The sequence below is a fragment of the Lissotriton vulgaris genome, chromosome 3_1 (assembly GCF_964263255.1).
Source record: "Lissotriton vulgaris chromosome 3_1, aLisVul1.2, whole genome shotgun sequence".
NCBI classification, from domain to species: Eukaryota; Metazoa; Chordata; class Amphibia; order Caudata; family Salamandridae; genus Lissotriton; species Lissotriton vulgaris.
Window position 1 is genome coordinate 892,534,265 of NC_141689.1, and position 23,472 is coordinate 892,557,736.

The window sequence follows — 23,472 nt, forward strand, 5'->3', positions numbered from 1 at the left end:
GGTCCGCACCAGATGCCACTTCCACTCACCGCGTGGGTTGCCTTTGCCAAGGCCTGTTGACGCCAAATCCGGAACCAACAACGCCGACAGCGAGAGCCTGCGTGGGACAGCTCGTGCCTCCATCCTGGTCGTCGAAGACACCACCTGGTCCACGTGGCTGCAGAGTCAAGCGTTCACTCTTCACCTGATCGCGACAACAGCATCTGGTTCCTTCCTGGTTCCACTCCGGTCACTGGCTAGTGACTTTGAACATTGTCCCCTCAGGTCTTCATCTTCCTCTATCCAACCTTGGATCGCTCCGGACAGCTTCCTCCTGGTCGCCTGCAGCCTCTTTCTTCAAGGCTCCATAGACTTCGACGTGGAAACCCGACACACTTTCACACCTATGCACCCGCAGCCCGTGGGTAAGGTAACAAGAGCATTTTGGTGCTCAAGGGTAGATTGACTCTCCTAGTGTCCAGGTATCCAGTCGTTTTAGTCCTAGCTAGTCGGAACTGTCTTTTACTTACCTTTTTGTAATTTGTAGTGTCAAGTGACTTTGTTACGCATCTCGCATGTGAGTTCACACTCTGCACATGCGTCCCGTGGGCCTCCTGCTACTTACCTAAGGTTAGGGTAGTGTAGTCCCAGCGATCCTACAGCCTCTGGACAGCTCCATTCCTTCTATCGATTTCCTTATACCATTTACTTAGTATATGGTTTGTCGTGCCCCTAGGGCACCATTGTAATTTGTGCAACTTATCGTTTTTTTCTTAAGAATCTTGTCATGTGCTTAGCCCTCTGATCTCAATAAGAGTTTAGAGGTGTTTTGTTAGTAATAAATATCTTGTTTATTTTCATAACAACCTGTGTGGTGTCCTTTCATTTGGTATTCAAGGGGTTATATGTGGTAAAACAGCTGGCTTCACATGCCTAAGCCTGCTTTGTCCATGCTACCATTAGGATAGCTGGTCTATAAGGTTGACTTACAACCAATCACCATAAGGGTTGTTTGGACTGATACAAGGTGATCACTAGAACTAGTGAGCATCATATATCAGGCCAACTTCTCACAAGCCTCTCCTCGACGCCTAACGTCGTGACGGCGGCGGAGGGTCTCTGCTCCTAGACGCCGATCGTCGCCAGGTTGACTACGGCGGAGGTGTCGCACTTCTCGACGCCGATCGTCGCCTGGTTGACGACGGCGGAGGTGTGATGTTTCTTGACGCTGATCGTCGCCGTGTTGACGACGGCGGAGGGGTCGTGGTCCTCGACGCCGATCGTCGTCGAGTTGACGATGGCGGAGGGTCTGGAATTCTAGACGTCGACGACGTACCTAAATCTCTTCTTCTCGACGGCGAGCCCGCCGTCGAAGGTCGTTTTTTAGATAAATGACCCACCGGTAGTCCTTTCCTCATCGCCGAGCCAGACGCTGAAGCAGAAGGGTGTGAAGACTTGTCCTTTGAAGGTGTTCTAGCCCTCTTGGAGCCCTTCTTTACCGGAGACCTTCCTCTGGATGACCTTTGGGCTAGGCCATAGATGCAAATCCTCTCCCTGTCCTTCAGAGTTCTTCCTGACAGGGTTTTGCAGTGAGGACAGGCCTTTGGGTCATGTTCTTCAGGCAAATAAAGAATACAGACTTCAGGGCTGTCTTTCTTGGCCTTCTTGTTGCCACAAGAAGGGCAGTTGTCAAAAAGTGAAGGCATTTCAAAGTAGAAAATACCCACAAAACTGTCAATAAATGACAGATTCTTACTTGTCAAGATGTAAAATGTCAAAGTAAGTAAAAAAACTGTGAAAAGTGAAGTACATTTCTGTCAGAAAAACAGAAATGAGTGGAGCTGTGTTGCCAGGATCCTTCCTGAAGGAGCCGGAAAGAACAACTGACCTAACTGTCACCCCTGAGGCATGATGGGAAGCTGGGGGTCATGAGTGCCTTAAAGGCACGGTGTCAGTTTATTGCATACAGCTACAGGTTAGCTTCCCAGTCTTTTTAGACTGGGTGTTTGCAATGCAGCCTGGGAGCTTCCTATGCGTTCAGTGTTTTATAAGAATTTCTACTGCTTTCTGAGCATTAAAACAGTTCTAAAACAAACTTTGTTGTTGTTTCTCATGTTTCTAATGCATGTTTTTTCATGTATGGTGGAAATTCTTTACAGCATGATTCAGCTCTGGTGTTTAGTAGGCTGCAATTGCAGATAGATAGATAGATAGATAGATAGATAGATAGATAGATAGATAGATAGATAGATAGATAGATAGATAGATAGATAGATAGATAGATAGATAGATAGATAGATAGATAGATGTGGGGCACATATAATATAGTGTTTCCGGGGTCCAGTGCATGGGCAGGAATATTCTAATGCCTATGACTATTGATGAGGATCCCCTGGAAGAGAACTGTATGTACAATGAAGTCCCTCTCAATCATTTCGGACTTCAGATTTTTTGGTATCTGCCCTTAAAGAAGGCTTGATGTCAGAGGCTACTTTCCTAAATAGCAGGCAATAATAAGTGCTCTACAGCTATATAGTTATGATTATATGCAAACACATAAGTAAAGCATCATCAATGTTTGCAAATGGTGTTTGGAAAGACCTTTTCACTCTGCAGTTCTAATTTGCCTTACAAGGGCAGCTATTCTGATCAATGTATATTTTAAGGATACGTTTTATAACTTTTTTCTGATTCTGCTCAAGTGGCCTCCACGCTTCATCTACTGTGATGTCGAACAAAGGTCCTGCTGTTGGCAGTAGTTGCTGGCTATGTCAGTCTAATTATTCCCTTGAGTCTTCTCTCTTTAGCAGTAGCAGGTCCATTTATTCTCCACCGTACACATCAACAACCTGATGCCATGCTTTCAACACTGTTTAGAAGGTTTGGCCAAATTTGGTCAGCTCCAATCTACCTTGCACACTCATCTCTATTCACCCAACATTGGACGTGCTGCTACACAAAAATCCAACAACCACTGGTCCCTGTTCCTTAACCAAGAAACTCAATCTTTTACATCCATGTCTATTCTTCCGCTACTGTTGTGCTCCTATTTCCTCTTATTCGGATTAGTGGGGCAAATTCCACAACAACATACGTTTGTGTATTAGCAAAATTAACAAATTAGAACTGTTCTGCAATAGCCAGCATCTTCCCTGAATGAGTTAGTCTCAGGAAGAGTCACTAGTTTGTGCGTTTACAAGATCCGGTTCCTGAGAAGAAAATATAACCTTCCTTTATCAGACGTTGGTATCTTTCAAAAATTCTCAAACTACCAACCATTTCTTCCCTGAGAGACCTATGAATGTGAAGTAATCAAAAAGTGCCATGGAATTTAAATTGGCTGTCGAGGCAGCCCCAGTATTCAGACACTTATTGGCTGTTCATCAAACCTGTGAAAAACAGGATACAATGCTAAAACGACAGCTACATGAATATTTTGGAATCTTCAGCTTAATGTGGGGGGAGTAGTGTAAAAAAGTAAGGCAATTCTATGGAATTGTAAAGGAGCACAGATATATGAAAGTAACTAATTCTTTGGTGACATCAGTGATGTCAAAAACATTTCTAAAGTAAAAACGTAAACACAATTCTTAAAAACTTTATGAGATAAGCATAAAGTACACTTTCCAACTGCGCAACTCAACTTACAAAAAGTTGCTACAGTTTAATGAAAATGCTACAGAAAATTACATAATTCAAACTGCTGCACTACATGCAATCCATTTGGTATTTACTTGTTCTTCAATACAGCCTCTAGCTGTGTTTGGCACCGACTACTAACCAAGCCCTGGTAACTTAGTGTGGCTGAATCTAGAGCATTTTTATGCCAGTGTTCAATATTGGATTAGCATCTTCCAAACTGGGCCAAATAATGTAAGCAGTTAGGCAACTGACTTTTCTAGGAGGTTTCAATTATTTGGTTTCCACGGCCAGAGGTTAAATGACTCACTTTGTTATGGTATTTGTTAGGTCGGTATAGTGAAAAGGACAGAGCCGACACCCCTTTACAAGATACTCTTTGTCTCTGTGAACTCGATCAGCATGCTGCAACTGGACTCACCTTCTTTTTCTTTTTTTTCTTTTTCTCTTTGGCTGCTTGAGCTTGTTTGTGCTCCCACACAAGATTAGTCAGGTTGGCCACATACTCATCAGTCTGCTGCAACAGGTAGGCAAGACGGCGATCTTTCTTCTGATCTATCAATTTACGATAGCCTTCTTCATCTTCAGCCTAAAAATTACATCAAACAGAAAAATATACCCATAAGGCAACTGTAATGCAAGCGCTTGCATAATCTATGTTCCTTCATGAGAGATAGGATATGTGTGTGATTCAAACATTTTTAAAAATACCAAATCTTCAAAATCTTAAATGAGAAACTAGAGTACATATAGGCTATCACACAGTTAACCCAGCTTACTCACGCCTTACTATAAGGACTGGCTATGAATGTAATCGTATTCCTCCCACAAGAATGTGTTGGCAATGCACTTACTGCTCGTTCCTCTATTATTTTAGGGCCATGTTAATGGTAAGCAAGTTGTCAAAATACGTCACTAATGGACTGTCATTAACTTTTGTACACAGAGGCACATGCCATTTGCTCTGTTCTCAGAAAGATTTCATTGAAATTATTGGCTAGCTGAACACTGGAAAAGATGGGGTCATGAAAATAAACGTTCTTCAGGTTGGAAACTAAGATTTGCAGAGGCCTAAGGTTTACTGGCATCCACTCATGAAAATTATTGCTAAACAAGGAGAATGTACCTTACATTTTCTGAAAATACCCTGAAAGTTTACTTCTCTTAAATAACACTGTCTTATGCATGATAGCAGATGCAATCCAGCTAGGCTGTTTAAATCTACATGTAGACTTTGATAACATTAATTTCCGTAATCCCTACCCACTGTGCGTTGTTACACTAAACTAAAGTGTTGGGATGTTCCAAGTTGTTACATTAATTTATGCCCTACTAAGCAGAGAATCACCTTCCAGAATCACTACTTCCATGAAGAGATGGGAAGATAAAGAAATAACAGGGCACCTTCAAACTGAAAAGAAGAGTCCCTTAATTCATGCACTGTATGGACCCATCAGAAAACTTTGACAAGAATATTCACAGCAACTACCAAGCTTCATTATAAGACTCCAGTTATGTAAGAAACTTGCTCATTGTGTGGGTGGAAATTGAGTATTTGTTTCACCCAGACTGGAAATCACTTATCTCGTGCGTAGTGAAAAACAGATGAAACCAATAAGACAAATACAGTTGTTTTGTGGGTCTGAATCTACAGGTTCTTACAGGATGCTTAAAATTGATATTTCATCTTTGGTGAAAATATTCATTGCCCTCCAGTAGGTGTGCCCACTGTTCACTTACTATACATAATGTATTAGGGTGTGTTCAATCTATTCCCATGTCTACAGCAGTAACTTCAAGGACATGCTATGTGAGTTTTCCATTAATGTGTTGTACTAGCAGACTCTGAACACTACATTTTATACTTGGTAAATGTAATGGTTTGATCTCACAATGTCTAGTCTATGAGTGCAGTGCAAAGATCTTGCTATATTGATGCAATGAGATTCCACTGAGGTGCACTCCATTTCACATCTTCATCTGCTTCATTATGTAATGTAGTCATCCCCATAAGAGGTACAGACATACACAATTGTGAAATAAAGTGTCAAAAAGAGGTTCTTACCATCAATCGCCTCATCCTTTCTTTCTCAATCCTCTCGGTTTCTTTCTTCTGCTCTCGCTCAGTGTTGGCGTGCCAAGTAGCCACAGCTTTGGAAAGCTTTTGAATTTTTCCAGTAACAGAACGGTGATACTCTTTAAAGTCCTTGGCATGCTGTAAAATGCTGTTGAGATATTCCTAAAATTGACAAATGACAGTAAGAAATGGCACATTACTCTTCAAACTGAAAGTAACAGAAACCTGCACCGTGCTGGGATTAATTTATGCTCCTTTAATTTAGTGAATCAACGTGGTACACCTGGTACACCTAGTAATTTTAAGATATATATCAAATGAACACATTATTAATTAAACTTAAAGGCAAGATGTTTCAACACACCACATTTAGATACTAGAGACTTAACTGGTAATAAATTACTATATAAGAGTTCAGTCCTTCATTTAAAAACAAGTATAATGGTAACGCTCAGGCAAATTTCCAATCCACTTCTATAAGAGTCTCTAAAACTATTATCAACCCCTTACAAGCAACCTTTACACACTTCACATACTCAGGCAAAGTTACAGGTCTAGCCGCGGCAGCCTCAATCATAGTTATTATATAAGGAGCCAAAGACTCAATGGCAAAGAGCCAAAATACCTACAGGCCCCTCTCACTAAACATAGATGCAAAAAAAATGACATAGTTAATTATTCAACTGCAGACTGATTCTGGTACGGGTAGATTGGCCAGCGACACACGTCTACTTTTTGCCATGTTAGAGAGGACCCGGCTTGCTGCCACTCATGCAGCAGCAATTGGACTTGAAGCAGCATCTTTTGGTCTATTACCCTTGCTGCAATACAGCATTGTCATCTAGGCGACCACTACATCAAAATGACTATGGTGGTATATGAACTTCATCTGTATTGTTTCCCCCACCTGCACCTTCCATGTTGCTTCCCTCCCCCCGTCTCACAAAAAAACAAAAAAAGAATCAAACGTTTTTGCTCTACCTTTTTAGGTCTCGCCTGAGACAATGCGCTTGCGCATTGCTGGCGAGATGATACTAGGCTGAAAAGAAAAGTCTACCAAAGAGCTTTAAAAATGCGGTTTATGGCCAGTGCATGTGAGTGATTCAAGTGAGAAGCTGGCATTTGGACTGCTTTTGCCAGCGCGCGCTCGGCCTCACTTCCTGCTCCCCCTCTTACGTTCGTTATCGCCCACACCCCATATGCGCGTTCCCTCCCACCCTTCCTTGGATGCCAGAGGGCTTTGGAATGCGGATTATGGCCAGTGCCTCACCATTTGCTCCTCCGCCCCCGCATCAGACTTCAAAGGCTGCCGCTCCTCCGCCTCCCCCATCAAACTTGAAAGGAATGCACTCCTCGCTATCTTGTTCTTTTAGCCCTACACTCGCCATGCATTAGCTAAAGCTCACCAGTGGGCCTTTTGCCCCTCACTAAAAGCTCCTCTCCTCGCGTCTCTTTCTCGCTCTTGCACCCACGCTCTTTCTGTTACTCCTTGCTCTCTTTATCTCCATTCCTCCCCTGTAGTTCTGTCTCATTCTCGCGCTCTCCCTCACTCTCCCCGTAACATCTCACTCGCTAACCTACTTTACCTTTCAATGCTGAATATTGAAAAATATAATAAGTCGCCAGGTGTTTCTAACTCAATTTTTTTCACTTTCTACGTGCGCACCACTCGTGTGTTATCATTTTTTCTCCTCCTACCCCTCTCTCTAAGTCTCTTTCTCGCTCTCGCACCCTCTCCTTGCTCTCCCTCCAACTCCACCTCCACCCTCCATCACTCCACCCTCCATCACTCAGGGCACCACCACATCACTCAGGGGCACCACCACATCACTCAGGGGCACCACCACATCACTCAGGGGCACCACCACATCACTCGGGGGCACCACCACATCACTCGGGGGCACCACCACATCACTCGGGGGCACCACCACATCACTCGGGGGCACCACCACATCACTCGGGGACACCACCACATCACTCGGGGACACCACCACATCACTCGGGGACACCACCACATCACTCGGGGACACCACCACATCACTCGGGGACACCACCACATCACTCGGGGACACCACCACATCACTCGGGGGCACCACCACATCACTCGGGGGCACCACCACATCACTCGGGGGCACCACCACATCACTCGGGGGCACCACCATATCACTCGGGGGCACCACCACATCACTCAGGGGCACCACTCAGGGGCACCACCACATCACTCGGGGGCACCACCACATCACTCGGGGACACCACCACATCACTCAGGGACACCACTCAGGAACACCACCACATCACTCAGGGGCACCACCACATCACTCGGGGACACCACCACATCACTCTAATATACCACCACATCACTCTAATACACCACCACATCATCACTCAGCACAACAGCACTATCCTTGCTTGCTACCAAAAAGCATTGCCATAGCCAATAGGACTCGCACTAGGAAAGTGTAAGCTATTGGCTTTGTGAATAACAATGCTATTAATTTATATATTTTCAAAGCCAACACATTAAAAAAATGTGTCATTCACAATACCAATAGCTCACACTTTCCTAATGCGAGACCTATTGCATTGCAAATGCTTGTTAATTTTGCATTTACCGATCCAACTCAGATCACCTACAAAATTAGGCAAACGTACTAGTCATAGCACTTTTGTTTTTGTTTTTTTACACTTTAGTCATGCTGCACAGCAGTGGATAGTCTGTACAGCAGTATCACTAAAAACCACTGGCACAGCCAACAGGTCCCAGAGGAGAGACCTATTGGCTTCGCCAAGACTTGCTTTTGCAATGCGCCCTAATCTTATTTCAGAATATAATTTTTTTAGTTTCCAAGCCCCTTTTTCTTCAAAGTAATAATCACATCCACTGAGCCACAAATAATGTCTAGCAATGCCCTGGTAATACCGGAACTGGACTCCATCACCCAGACTCCTACACATCAAAAGTTGTGGATTATGAACTAATTTGCACTTTGCAATGAGTTCTGAGAGAATCTGCCAAGGCACTGGGTCATTAATTTACTGAAAATGCTGATCGGTAAGTAACTAGCAACACAATATGATATGCAGCCAAGGTAATCATCCAGAATAAACCTATAGCCCACACGGTTTGTTTTTCACGTCTACAGGGGGAAAGACAACAGGTATTTGGGACCTGAAACCAAGATCTTATGGTGACACAGACTAGAGGGTTTGCGCAGTCTATAGAGAGGTGTGTCGAGCAAGAGGTTAATTCGAGATTTTATTGATGAAAAAGCCTCTGGCTGCATTTTTCATTAAATCCCACTCTGGCATCAGTGTTGGTTTAATGTGCTGAGATGTTTGATACCAAGCTTCCAAGTTTTCAGTAAAGCCATTATGGTGCTGTGGAGCTCGTAATGAAAAACTCAGACAATATACTCTTTATGGCAATACTGCACTTACACTGTCTAAGAATTGACTTGTCGGGCCAGTCCCTTTTGCTGTGTGACCATATAAATTGGGGAATAAGGACGTACCCTTTCTTCTCCTCGCTCTTCCCTTGTTACTTCTCTGATTTGGCAGCACACAGCTGTGAGAGTTTTTTTATTTTAAAAAAGAAGGTTTTCCTTCTGAACTGAGCAGTCACAATGTTAGGGTCCCACTATGGCAGAGAACCCCGGTCTTACATTTACAGAGGAGGATGTGAATCTAATTCTCTCTGGTCCTCCTCTAATGGCTGACCTAAATGTAGCCCAAACTACGGATTGGGAGAACCTGACTGAACAAAAAAAAGAACAGGCTCAAAACCATCCTACATGAAGTGATACAGAGTACCTGAGAAACAATACTGCCCCAAAGGGCCTTATAGTCAACAACGCGCCTGCATCTTCTTTGATGGCGCGGCCTACCTGGGAACGGAAGAAGAACTGAGAAGGGCTGAAATTACAAGAACTGCAGACCAGCTCCGAAAATGGCGCCTAACACTGTAGGTCATCGTAGCTCTAAGAGGTCAGATCCGTCTCCCTGCCGAGTACACCAGACAATTCAGGAGCCCCCATCACTAATACCATGGGTACCAGGGCTTTTGCCTCAACCAAGGCTTGGAGTGTCCAGCCTGGGCCCCCCACCCCCATCCCCACCCTCCCCGAAGCCAAAGAGGGACTTCAAGATCAACGAGGCCTGCACTGAGAGTGGCCCGGTTGTCCTGTTTTCGTTCCCCCTCTCATGACACTCAAGTAAAGTGAGGGCCTCCAACGCAGGTGACCCGCCAATCAAAACACCTCTGCACCTGAGCTCCCCAGCCCGAGTTCATACAAACCGACTGTATCTCTTTGCCCTAGAGACCCTCAAGAGCTGAGCCCCCCTTTGGGTTCTGCCTGACTTGTCCCAAAGTCCCTCCTTGCAGCCTTCCTTTTACAGGTGCCTTCCCATTGACGTTAACTAGTAGTGCTCGAAGCTACCAATGCAACCAGCACCTCTGAACCCGGGCTCACCAGGGCAGGGAAAACTGAACTGCTAGTGGTTTCTTGAACCCTAAACACCTTGCGTCCCAAAAGGCACCCTCCAGAAATGCTTTCAAGTATTTGTATGCAGTGTATGTTTCTCCCATCAGATAACATTACCGCGTTCGAGGCTCATACCTCAAAACCATTATTTTGCTACAATTTTGCTTACTGTAAAGATTCATAACTACGAAAGCACTAACCTGATTCCAATGAACATGGGGTCTGAAAATATGCAAAAATCTGTATTTGTTTTTTAATTAGTCTCAGATTTCCTTTTTGAGTGTGGCTCATTTATTGGCTCTGTGGGTGCTCAACACTACCCTCTGAGAAGCCTAAGCTGCTCGACCACACTACCTCAAATGGAGCACTTGGGAATATTAATTTAAGCAATAAGGGTCATCTGTACTTTTAGCATGATTTTCCCTTACATTAGCACTACCACATAAAAAGGCCATCTTCCTACAGTAAGCAACAGTTAAGAGTTGAAGTGCTCATGGGTAGAAGTATGATATCCACCTAGAGACATACAGCTTCTTTAGCTTGAAACATTAAAGATTGTGAAGTGTCCGCTATAACTGCTTCGGATCTTGATAATGGCACCTTGGAAGCAGAACCATACATTTGTTCAGCATCAAGTGCCTTAACAAAGAGTAAACCCATGGAAGCAAGGTAAACAAAATTATAGGTGGCACCCGATTAGATGAGCTATACTTGAATGTAAATGTGAACAAATTCCGATTGTACACTAACGAGGACATGTCCACTAGTGAATGGTATGCAATCTGAACTAATACATAATTGGAATATGCAGTAAATTTCATTGTAAAATATTGTTTCATATTTCAAGTAATGCTCAACAAGCGAACCCTTCTGCTCATACACAGACCTCTGCTGCGGATCCTCACACACTGCACCTCTCCCCTCTCAGCTAGAAGTGATGTAGAAAAGGGGACATTGTCCCGAAAGGACCAGGACTTCCCATGTCTTGGTTTTGAAGGAAACGAACAGCCACTAGCTGAGGTGAGGCTAGATCCTTGCAGTCCTGTGCCCCATTGCCACGGATGCTGCTGCAGTGTTGGTAGTTACACCTCTGGCTCTTCTTACACACTTTCCCCTCTGTAACCCGCATTCACTGTTTACTCATTATCCCCTTCAGCACCCTTTCCCCTCTACTTCCTGTCTCTTCTGCTCACATTGACAATTCTGCTCTCTGCCACTTCTGCTTACACAAATGCACTCTCTGATCGGTCTGCTCACATCATGCTCCCAACCAGCCTTCAAATACATGTCCCCTCTCCAACTTGTCCCTTCTACTCATACTGTACCGTCTCAGCTCCCTATCCTCTTCTGCCCACACACTGCCCTCTACTCCCTGCCCCTAAATGCTCCTTGGCCCGTCTCACACAATGCCTCTCTGCTGACTTTTTGGCTGACACACTGACCTCTCTGCTCTAGCTCCTCCCAATACCTTAGCCCCCCGTCTAACCTGCCTTTTCTGCTCACACTGTTCTCTCTGTTCCTCGACTCTCCTGCTCACATACTACAACCTTTGCTCCTTGCCCATTCTCATCACACACTTACCCCGTCTGCACCCTGCCTTCTCCACACAGACACTGCTCTATCTGCATCTTGCCTCTTTTGGTCATACACTGCCCTCTTTCTCCATGCTCATTGCATTTTCTGCTCCCTGGCCCGTTTGCTGGCATCGTGCTCTTTGTGCACCGTGCCCCATGCTGTTCATACACAGATCGCACTGCATCCTGCCCCCTTTGCTCACATAATACCCTCCATACTTCCTATTCCTTTTGCAGGCGCTCTGTGTTCTCTGCTTTCAGCCCTGTGTGCTAACAAACTGCCACTGTGTCCCTTTTACTTACATGCTGCCTCTGGATTTACATTGACTACTCAGTTCGCACGCTGCCTTTTGTACTCTTTGCCCCTTCAGATCATTCACTGCTTTCATTACTGTCTGCAAGCTTTGCAAACTTACTGCCCTATGAGTTCCTGTAGACATCTGCTCACTCACTGCGCCCTTTGAACCACCACCACTCAGCTGATACACAGACTTTATCTTTTCTGCTTGCTCTCCCTTCTGTTCACACACTTTACTTGTAAATGTGGGGATCCTCAGCTGAAAACTTGCTGGATTCCAAGCATCAGTGCCCCCACCAACCTGCCACCTATTAGTGAATTGTTAGTTGCAGGGAACATGAGAACCACTGGATTGGGGGTTGGAGGAACAAGTTACTTACCTTCGGTAACGATACATCTGTAAGAAACATTAGTTAGTGATAGATTCCTTACCTTGAAATTACCCCCAGGTGCAAGACTGGATCCTGAAAGTTTTCGTCAGCAGTATCCCGGTAGGCATAGTCGTGTGGCTCCACGTAATATGTTGGCGTCGTAGTCGCCAAGATGACGTCGTTGGAGCTACTTAGATGCGCCCACGTGGACTGACATCAGTTCTGTACACAACTTTCCGTGCCAGGAATGCAGAGCCATGCAAGATACTGACCACTGGTGCATTGAAACTAGGGCACTGAATGAGATGACCTTAACCCTAGAAATCAGTTCGCAGAACGGGGAGGATGGGTTGGGCAGTAAGGAATCTATCACTAACTAATGTTTCTTACAGATATATCGTTACCAAAGGTAAGTACTTTTTTCATCTGAAAGAAACACATTAGTGATAGATTCCTTACCTTAGAATAGATACCACAGTAATACCAACCCCGGTGGTGCGTCTTCGAGCCAAGATCACACCAGAAAGTCACGGAGAACAGAACGGCCAAAGAAACAGTCCCTCCGGACTTGACTGTCAAGGCAATAAAGCTTAGTAAAAATGTGCAGCTATGCCCACTTGGTTGCCTGACCGATGTCTTGCAGGGGGACACCATGTCCCAATGCAGTAGTAGCTGCCGTCGCCCTGGTCGAATGGGCGCACAACCCCACCAGAGGTTCCTTTTTAACCAGAGAATAACAGGCCTTGATACACAAGACGACCAAGCGGGAAATAGTCCTCTTGTGTACAGCCCAGCCTTTCTTGGCACCTACGTAGTCAACAGAGAGCTGGTCATCCACAGAGAACTGTTGTGTGCAATTCAGGCAGAATGAGAGCTCACGCTTTGGGTCCAGACGATGGAGCCTCTCTTTCTCTCTGGAAGGGTGCTGAGGCAGAAAGAAAGTGGGCAAGGTGATAGTTTGCCCGATGTGGAAGGCAGTGACAACCTTTGCCAAGAAGTAAGGGCGAGTGCGAACCACAACCTTATCCGGATGAACCGACAAAGGGAGGCTTACAGGGAAGAGCCTGGAGCTCACTTCACACGCCTAGCGGAGGTGATGGCAACCAGGAAAGCAGTCTTCAAAGTCATTAAACGAAGAGGACAGCTGTGAAGTGGCTCAAAAGGAGTGCATATCAAATAAGTAAGAACTAGATTCAAGTCCCACTGCGGCATAACAAACGGAATAGGAGGGAAAAGGTCTGTAATGCCTTTGAGAAATCTATTTACAGCAGGGGACTTTAAAAGAGAGGGCTGATCAATGAGCCTGAGAAAAGCTGAAATCGCAGAAAGATAGCCCTTAATAGTGCCCAGAACAGAGCCCTGCTGGGCCAGAGAAAGAAGGAACAAAAGGACTTGTGAAAGAGGGGCAGAAAGGGGATCCACAGCCTTTGCTGTGCACCATTCCACAAATTTGTTCCACCTGCAGACGTATACCGATTTAGAGGAGGGACGCCTGGCTGCCAGAATGATATCACAGTCTTCAGGAGGCAAGTTAAACGGAATCAACTGTCGCCGCTCAATCTCCACACATGTAGGTGGAGGCTGGACAGGTCAGGTGGAGTACCGTCCTCTGCTGCTGCGACAGAAGATCCTCCAGAAGAGGCAGTCGGATCGGGGATCCATTCTCATACTGAGTAGCTCGGGATACCAAAATCTTCGAGCCCAGTCCGAGAAACAAGAATAACTTGGGCCCGGTCGCGCCTGATCTTCTTCAGCACTCTGGGTAGAAGTGGTATAGGTGGAAAGGCGTACAATAGACCGCAGCTCCACTCGTGACGAAAAGCGTCGTAGAGCGAGTGCCGCCTTGGAAATTCCAACGCGCAGAAGAGAAGACATTGCGCGTTCTCTTCGATGGCGAATAGATCTAACAAAGGTTCTCCACACTGTTGAAAGAAACCTTGCGCCACTTCAGAGTGCAGACGTATTTGGTGATGCATCACATACCTGTGGCTGAGTTTGTCCACCCTGGCGTTCAAGGAACCTGCCAAGTGTTGAACCGTCAAGGAAATGCCTTGACGTTCCAGCCAGGTCCAGAGACGCAGAGCCTCCTGACATAGGGTTCACAACCCCATCCCGCCTTGCTTGTTGCAATACCACATGGTGGTGGCGTTGTCTTTGTACACCTGCACTACTCTCCCCTTGACAGAGGGAAGGAATGCCTTCAGTGTAAGTAGGATCGCCCGGAGCTCCAGAAATTTGATATGGAGCCTGGATTCTGCCGGAGACCAGAGGCCTCTGATCTCCGCCTCTCCCATATGGCCGCCCCATCCTAGAAGGGACGCATCCGTCACCACTGTGTGCACCGGTTAGGGAAGGGAGAGGGATCTGCCGCTGATCTAATGCCGGTTGGTGAGCCTCCACTGCAACTGATATGCAGTGCCCTCCGAGATCTGGGCGTGCTCGGACAGGTCCCCTCGATGCTGTTCCCACTGGAACTTCAGGTCCCACTGCAGAGTCCGTATATGCCATCTGGCATGATTGGTCAGCAGGATGCGGGAGGCCATGAGGCCCAGCCGCCTCAAGGTCATCTTGACGAAACCCAAGACAAGGGCAGAAAGATCGGAATAATAACCCGGATGCCCCGGACTCGCTGTTCGTGAGGAAGAACCCGAAACTGTGTCCAGAACCGCTCGAATAAAGAGGAGCTTCTGAGAAGGAACCAGGTGCGACTTCGACACGTTGATGGAGAACCCCAGCAAATGCAGGAGGTCGGCCGTAGTCTTGAGGCTGGAGACGACTGCCTGGGGGCAAGCCTGCCTTCAACAGCCAGTCGTCAAGATAGGGGAAGACTGAAACCCCTGATCTGAGCAGATGAGCTACGACCACCGCCATCCCTTTTGTGAACACCCGAGGGGCGCTGGTAAGGCCGAATGCCACGAAAGGAGCAAAAAGCAGAAGAGGAAGGAGTGCGTCTGGCCAAAAGTCCCACAGACTTGGCCGTAGCCCGGGAGTCCTTAAAACGCTTAAACGCACTGTCTGCCTTGTCGCCAAAAAAGCGACTGCCATCAAAGGGCATGTCCATCAGAGTGTTCTGGACATCCCTTGGAAAGTCAGTTGTCCTCAGCCAGGCGTGGAAATCGCCCTGCCCAGCAAGTCGGCGGTGTCAAGGCTACAATGAATGGCTGCATCTCTCTCTTCAGCAATAGCTTGGGAGAGCACCGTCCAGGCCTCCTCCAGACACTGAGGCAGCACCTGCGCAACTGTGTCCCACACAAAATGGGAATAACGACCCAAGAGGCATGCAGTGTTCACAGACCGCAGCCCTGAACTGGCGGAAGTAAGCAGTTTCTTCGCAAACTGTTCCAGTTTCTTGGATTCCCTGTCCGGAGGTGGGGAGGGAATGCGTTTGGGGACGTAGAGGCTTGGACAACCAAGCTCTCGGGGGTGGGGTGTTGGGAGAGGAAAATGGGGTCGCCCGGTGCCAGGCGATGGCATTGGGCCACGTTCTTATTCACAGGAGTCCCTGTGTTGGGCCTGGACCAGGTGCCCAAAAGAACGTCCGAAAGTTTGTAATTAAAGGGCAACAGCGGTTCCTAAGAGGAAAAAGCTGGCCGGAGAACTTCTGTCAGGAGGTTAGTCCTGACGGCCACCGTAGTGAGCTTGAGGTGGAGAGCCTCGGCTGCTCTACGCAACACCACAGAATATGTACCACCCTCCTCCGTAGCCATGGTAGAAGGAGACAGTGTGCCAGGTTCTGGAGTAAAATCCATGTCACCTGCATCCTCTTCCCAGTCGGGGTCCAACTCGCACTAACCCCGCCCAGTCATCCCCTTCCTCCCCAACCTGCCTGTCAGGCGGAAAAGAGGGAGGCGGATGGAGAAAGGGATGGAAAGTCCCCATCGGCATCGGTATCAGCGGAGATCGACATCGGTCCGGCGCAGTCTCCACTTTGGGGTGGAAGCCAGGGACGGCGTCGGCCATGGAGCCGGCTGACGCCAGTGGCACAGCCATCGATGTCAGTGGAGGTTGTGCGAGGCCACCCGACATCGGCTGGAATCCATGGATGGATCCATGGGGGTCTGGCGGCGTCGAGACCAGAGTCGTCGACGATGTCCAGGCCGTTGCCGGTGACGAAAAAAAGCGAGGACCCCCAGTCGGACCCAAAGGCAAAAACCAGCAGGACCCGATGGGCCAAAAAGGCGAGCCATTGCTGACAGGAAGTCCTGTAGCTGGGCCAGAGTAGCCGATGGACCCGGGAACGGCGGGTAGGCAATCGGCAACTACTCAGGCTCCGCTGGAGCTGCGGGGGTGGCACCACTCGCACCCTCAGCCATGTCACACGACAGGCTAGCGGAAGGCGATGAGCAATGCCGCTTCTTCGACTTTTTGTGCTTCGCCTTACCTGACTCTGAGTGCAAAGACTTTGTCGAAAGATGGTGATGGCAGCTAAGCGTCCGGTCCCTTAACCTCCCACTGGACCGGGACCTTGACCGGCGCGTAGTAGAATCCCGGGCCTCCAGGCACTATCGGAGCCATGATACGGCATTCGGGGCACGACTCGGAGTCGCATCCTAGGCTGTAGAGACACTCATGGTGCGGGTCCCGTCACCGACATCGTGCGGGAACAAGCCGCGCAAGACTTAAAGCAGGGTACCCCTATACACCAGGATTCAAAAGACTAAAAAACAGAGACAAAAGTCTCAAAAATTACTCAGTCAAAAAGTGACTGGAGGTACTGCACTCTCCGGATCTGTGCTTGCTGGCGCCGAAAAAGAAAACTGACATCAGAACGCGCGGGCACGTCTAAGTAGCTCAGACGACATCATCTTGGTGACTACGACGCCAACGACGTACGCGGAGCCGCACGACTACGCCCACCGACGCGCAGGGGTACTGCCGACTAAAACTTTCCGGTCCAGTCTGACGCCTGCGGGTAGTAATTCTAAGGTAAGGAATCTATAGCGTGTTTCTTTCAGATAGGGAGAATATAAATCTGCAAAGGCTTCAGCAGAAGACTGCAGGGGTAAGTCAACAGGCTAGTCTGTTTCTCCTCCATGGACATTCAGAGTATGGTAGCAACAGTGCATGTTCAAAGGAGCTCTAGCCACATTTTTGCCTATGGAGAGCCTTACACTTCAATGAAAAATAAGGAATCAGCACCCATCCAAGAAGTATTTCTTTCATTAATTTAAAAGGTCCATAATGCATATGAGAGTCCTGTGATAAATGAATCCGGATTTCAGTAAGATTTTTCTTTTCCAAAGTTCTTTATTTTAACAATACAGGTCAGGAAAAAATCCAAGAACACAAATGGATTCCCTTCTTAGCCGACGCGTTTCGTCTCACACATTGAGACTTCTTCAGGGCTAAGGATGAAACATACAACAATTATACACCAATACACATCTATATATACACAAAAATTAAAAACATCGGATATACATTAAAATACCCAAGCATGTTCATATTTGCAGAAATAATCCAAGTTGGTCAATGCTTATGTTAGAAAGGATACCTGACTGAATAATAAATTCTAAATGAATCAAATAACAGACGGAAGCACTGTTCTTCAAGCGCAAGGACTAAGCTACAATAGTACTTTTAGACCATGGTGACTCTTGATACTAAATACAATCTATATAAAAGATTGGTGGTCCAAGAAACAGGGAGATAGAGAATTTCAGAGAACATCAATCAGATTCATACCTCCAAAAACGAGTAATAGTCAACAGTCAGTACATCTTGCTGTTGTTTCTTGAGAGCAGCAGATTAAACTAATTTCTTGGAGGCAGCAGAATAATCTAGTTTTTAAAAGGACACATAATATTCAGTTATATTTGATATGCAATTTGTTCAAAAAGCAACCATAATCACAAAAAAGGGAATTATTACCTATAATTCCAGCTTTAAAACCACACATTAATATTTCATGTGAGTATCTATTTATATGGAAACTACTAATCTAAAGTATGCAATCTGTGTTGGGCATGCTCATGGACATATCCCATTACATACACCATTGCTCATGTATAATCCAAAAAAGCGATCTAACTATTACATACAAGTGTCTTATTTCCTAGAACTTTTTATTCTGAAAACCGTCCATTTATTACCTTTATATCTTGAAGACGTGATTTAACAGAAATGTAGCTCATGCAGGTTCAGTAGTCCCTGTCTATAACCTCCTTGGGCCTGTGCTGCTGCAGATAAACATAATGTTTGTTTTACCAATTTGAACTTTATACATACATTCTAAATAATGGACTTGTGGAGTCATATAGGCCCTTGACCTATATCTCATTTCTTAAATAAAAAATACCTGTTCTTGTCGTACTCGATCTTGTTAAACTGGAAATAAACCAAAAAAGAAATGAGAAATAACCACATCTGTATTCCCATTACTTTATAATTGTTCAATTAATCTCAATAGTCATTCAATTCTGACTAATAGGATGTCTCACATATTCCAGCTTCTCAAAATTATATGTCCTGATACTTTAGTCTCACTGACCCCTGATATCTTCACATCTTTATAAGAATTTAAAAAAAATGTTTGTCAAATGCTGTATATTTGTACTGCCAAGTAATACTTTTTTAAATGTTTTTAGAACAAACATAATTGGTCACTAGTGTTGCATATAATATCTTCATTCATAATATCTAGTGAATGCTCTGTGTTCCTGAGTGCTTAGCTAACCCAAACTTAAGAAAACACTAGACAAAGTGAAGCCAAAAGGACAGAAATGTAATGATTATCTTGTTGTAAGTCAATATTAAAATGCAAAGCATGTATTTGAACCTAAGATTTAAAGTTTAAACAGAAATCCCTTTTATTTCATAATTTTTTTTTTGTAAAAGATTCAGTCATGTAATAAAATACAGGAAAGCAAGGAAGAGACCACATCATAAGTAATTTAATGTGTCTCTAATATCCAAAAGAACCTATCTAAGGACTTACCAGAGAAGGGTATGGTGGCCAGCGCAAGTTTAGACATCACAGGTAGGACAGCATCTCAGTAGTGATGTGTCTAACCTCCTGCCTTTTATACCCCATGCTTATTTAGATTAAGCACACCTGAATTCAATTTAGTTATCAGGAAGGCGGCAAAAAATTTGCCGTGTTGACTGTATAGAATACGGCGGCCATCTTGTAACAGGTTAGAAACAATGATCCCAAATGTGTCTCAAACCGTAATGTGACTTCAAGACACAAGAGAAATTTGAGGATCAGTATTAAGTATGTTGTTGTCTACTGTGATAATTGTCAAGAGGAAGTGAAGCTAAACATCTATTCATTCGTGTTTTTTTAATCTTTTTCTCTGGAGTATTGACATAAATTATTGCCAAGCTCTGAATAAGAACCATATAAGAAAATTATGCAATTTCATCCAGTCTGTAAGAAATATAAAAATACGATTGTTCGGTGTATCAACTGATACGCAAGGAGTTTTGTGCGAGCTGTGTTTGCATATCGAAACTGGCCGCCATCTTTAAATGTCATTATTATTTACTGGAACCTGCAAGTAAATGGAAAATAATTCAATGAGAACTTATTCCGATTTCGTTATGCTAGGCAAGGGTTTTTATCGTGTAACAATAAAAAAAACCAAGACCTAGGCCAACTAAGTTGGAGTATAATATCGAGATAATATTTTACCAGAAGTCACAAATTTAAAACTTATGTTTTAATCAAATAAATATACAATTATCGAAATCGTCGCACTGGAAGATTTAGAATGTGCGAATAAACACACGCACATCTGATGTTTACATATACTAAGGAGCCTCAAGATAGTCATTCGAACAATGCCCGAACGGCGGCCATCTTAGAGTGTATTAGAAATACGAGTTGGGATTTGGATTTGTGTACTTGGATTTTTTCCTGACCTGTATTGTTAAAATAAAGAACTTTGGAAAAGAAAAATCTTACTGAAATCAGGATTCATTTATCACAGGACTCTCATATGCATTATGGATCTTTGAAATTAATGAAAGAAATACTTCTTGGATGGGTGCTGATTCCTTATTTTTCATTGTGATTTGGGTTTTACCCTTGAAGGAACAGACAGGGTTGTGTTCCTTGGATTCATAAGCACCATCACTACTACTCTCAAGCCACAGGTTAAAGCAGGTGCATCTTTTCTTTGCCTCAACCCTTACCTTTGTGCAAAACAAATTATTTTGGCCATTTTGCACTGCTTGTTCTAGGCTTTATTGATATTGTTTGTAAAATTGTATCTGATCATGGATTTTAATGATAACCGTGAACAAATGTTTGATGATTTATTCGGTAACATAACCAAAGACAAGTCAGTGAAACAAGATAAAGGCGCAGGCAGTAATGAAGGGCTTAAATCCAAGTTCACACGTTTAGAGAAACTCAAAAAATCCGAGTTGGCTAAGTGGTGGGACGGGGCCACCTTAAAAAAGTATATTGAGAATAAGCGTATTCCCCGGAGGTTAAGAATAATGATCTTCCCCAGCTTTGAAGATTTGGACAAAGATTTACTAACTGATTGGGAGGAAGGCTTACATGATGCCTCTTATAAAATGATGACCATCTTAATCACCAATGCTGAAAGGAAGGTAGTAAAGATCAGGGAGGAAATTGTGAAACTAGAAAAAGAAATTAATGAGTCCAGTCTTAAAGACGTAATACAAAAAAACAACGAAATTCTTAAGAAAGAGCTAAATAGTTACCAACTGTATTTGAAAGAAAAGAAACAGAGAAAAATACGTAGGGACGATGGCGACGATAAGAAGGGTCGCATTTTCACCTTTGCTCGTAAGTACGATGAAATAGTCAGAAAATCTAAAGAGTGAAAAAGACAACACTAGCACAACTTCCAGTAACACCTCGCTGTCTTTAGTAGAAACTGATCCTGGAGAGGGCACTAGCACTATGACTGCAGAAAATACTTTGTCTGCTTTTTTAGAGGAGATACAAAGATATCGCCTAGGCAACCGGAAAAATCAAAATCAAGAACAAGGCGGGGTGGCGCAAAATACCAGAGCAGGCACAAAAGCAAGCAAACAGAACAAAAAATAGAGAGATCTACTGATTGCCTAACCCCTTTGGTAGAATCCGGTTCAAGTGTAAAAGACATTAGTGTTGTGAATTTGTCAGCAAGAGTACTTACTGTGATGAGAGAGATGTACTATGTAAGGGATTACATTTTTGTCCCACTAATAAATGCGACTTTGATGATGTACATGTGGATCTCTTTAAGTTCACAAGAAAATTGAAAATAAAAAATTGTTTGCTGAGCATCCACAGGTGACTCCAGTGTCCAATTTGACTCCTAATGTTGACTTACCCAGTATCAGTGATGTACATCATTCACACATGTTGGCTACCATTTGCGATGGGGAGGACATTGGGGATGTGGTTGAATTCACAAATCTGCTTGGTATTTATGAAGATTGTAGTGAGGATAGTGGACTGCGTCATAAATCAAAATTTATACCCCCCCCCCCCCCAGTCCAAAGACTCTGTAATTGATGAGTTCCATAACAAAGTAACTCTAGATCTCTATAAATTAGAGGATAGTCATCTGGGAAATCACAAATGTAAACATAAGACCAATATGACAACAAATAAGTGGAATCTGTTGAACACTCTGAGACAAGATGATGAGCTGGTAATCAAAGAGGTGGATAAAGGGGGCAGTATTGTTCTTATGAACAGAAAAGATTACCAATGTGAAATCAACAGACAACTGTCTGATTCCAAATGTTATCAGAAATTGAACCAAAACCCTACCGCCAAAATTGAAACCTTAATCAATGGGAAATTGTATGAATGGCACGAATCACGTCTATTATCCGACAATGAATATCGATACTTACAGGCACACCACTCTAGATTCCCATGTCTGTACATTTTGCCAAAGATTCACAAGGGAGGTACTTTTCCTCCCGGAAGACCAATCATCTCGGGCAATGGAGGCCCTACTGAGCATCTCTCTGAGTTTGTGGACTCCTACATCAAACCATATGTACAAAATCTCCCTTCTTATATACGAGATAGTGGTGATTTATTGTGCAAACTAGAAGACTTCACGTGGCAGGATCCCCAGTTATTATTTGTTACATTGGATGTTGAAAGCCTGTACACCTGTATTGAACAAAGGCAAGGTGTACGGGCTTTGAAACATTTTGTGTTCAAGCGAGATTGTGATAAACTGGAACACACTTTCATGTTACTTGAAATGGCTGAATTAATCTTAATGAACAATGCATTTAGGAGTAATGAAGAATGGTTTATACAGAAACGTGGTACAGCAATGGGCTCCAGGTTTGCTCCATCCTACGCCAACCTCTTCATGAGGTTGTTTCAGGTGGAGCATGCCTGGGGTCCAAGAGCCAAAAACTGGTGCGATCAAATTATATTCTATGCCCGTTACATAGACGATGTCATCATGATATGGAATGGATCGGTGACAAGACTACTGACCTACTTTGACTATCTCAATAATAATGACTTTAATGTCAAATTAACCATCAAATATTCAGCTGAAGAAATAGATTTCCTGGACTTAAGATGGTTTGCTATTGACGGAAGAATTCACAGTGAGGTCTTTAAGAAACCAACAGCATGCAATAGTGTATTGCACGCCATGAGCGCTCATTTTCAATCAACGATAAAAGCCATACCTTATGGCGAGATGGTGCGCGCCAGGCGTAACTGCAGTAGCGACTGATTTTACCAAAAATTTGAAACAGATCAGACATAACTTCCAACGTAGAGGTTATGATTCGTCATGCTTGGATAAAGCTGAAACAAGAGCACTCACCTTAGACAGAGCTTGCACGTTGACTCATGACAAAACCAAAAAAACTAATAAGACATACTCATCACATGTACCCTTCATAACCAAGTACAACTCATACAGCAGTCATTTGTACAACATATTACGCAAGAATTGGTCTCTGTTAAAGGCAGGAAGTATCCCGCAAGACATTGTCTCTGCTAAACCTAAGATTGTCTATAAAAGAGGAACAACTTTGAAGGACAAGTTATGCCCTAGTTATGTAAGGACCCTCCACAAAAAGACTAATTGGTTTCCTGAGA

The 23,472-nt window shown here is 44.4% G+C and overlaps 1 protein-coding gene across 4 annotated transcripts in view; it reads right to left on the reverse strand.

Annotated features, from left to right (window-relative positions):
- Positions 1-23,472, reverse strand: part of SMARCA2 (SWI/SNF related BAF chromatin remodeling complex subunit ATPase 2) — a 1,892,118-nt gene that overhangs the window by 1,515,452 nt on the left and 353,194 nt on the right. For all 4 annotated transcript variants that reach the window (XM_086961220.1, XM_086961218.1, XM_086961217.1 and 1 more), the window contains exons 9-10: positions 5,684-5,857; positions 4,040-4,207 (exon numbers count right to left, since the gene is read on the reverse strand). In XM_086961220.1, coding sequence (XP_086817346.1) covers positions 4,040-4,207; positions 5,684-5,857 — 342 coding nt within the window. The remainder of the gene's footprint in view (positions 1-4,039; positions 4,208-5,683; positions 5,858-23,472) is intronic.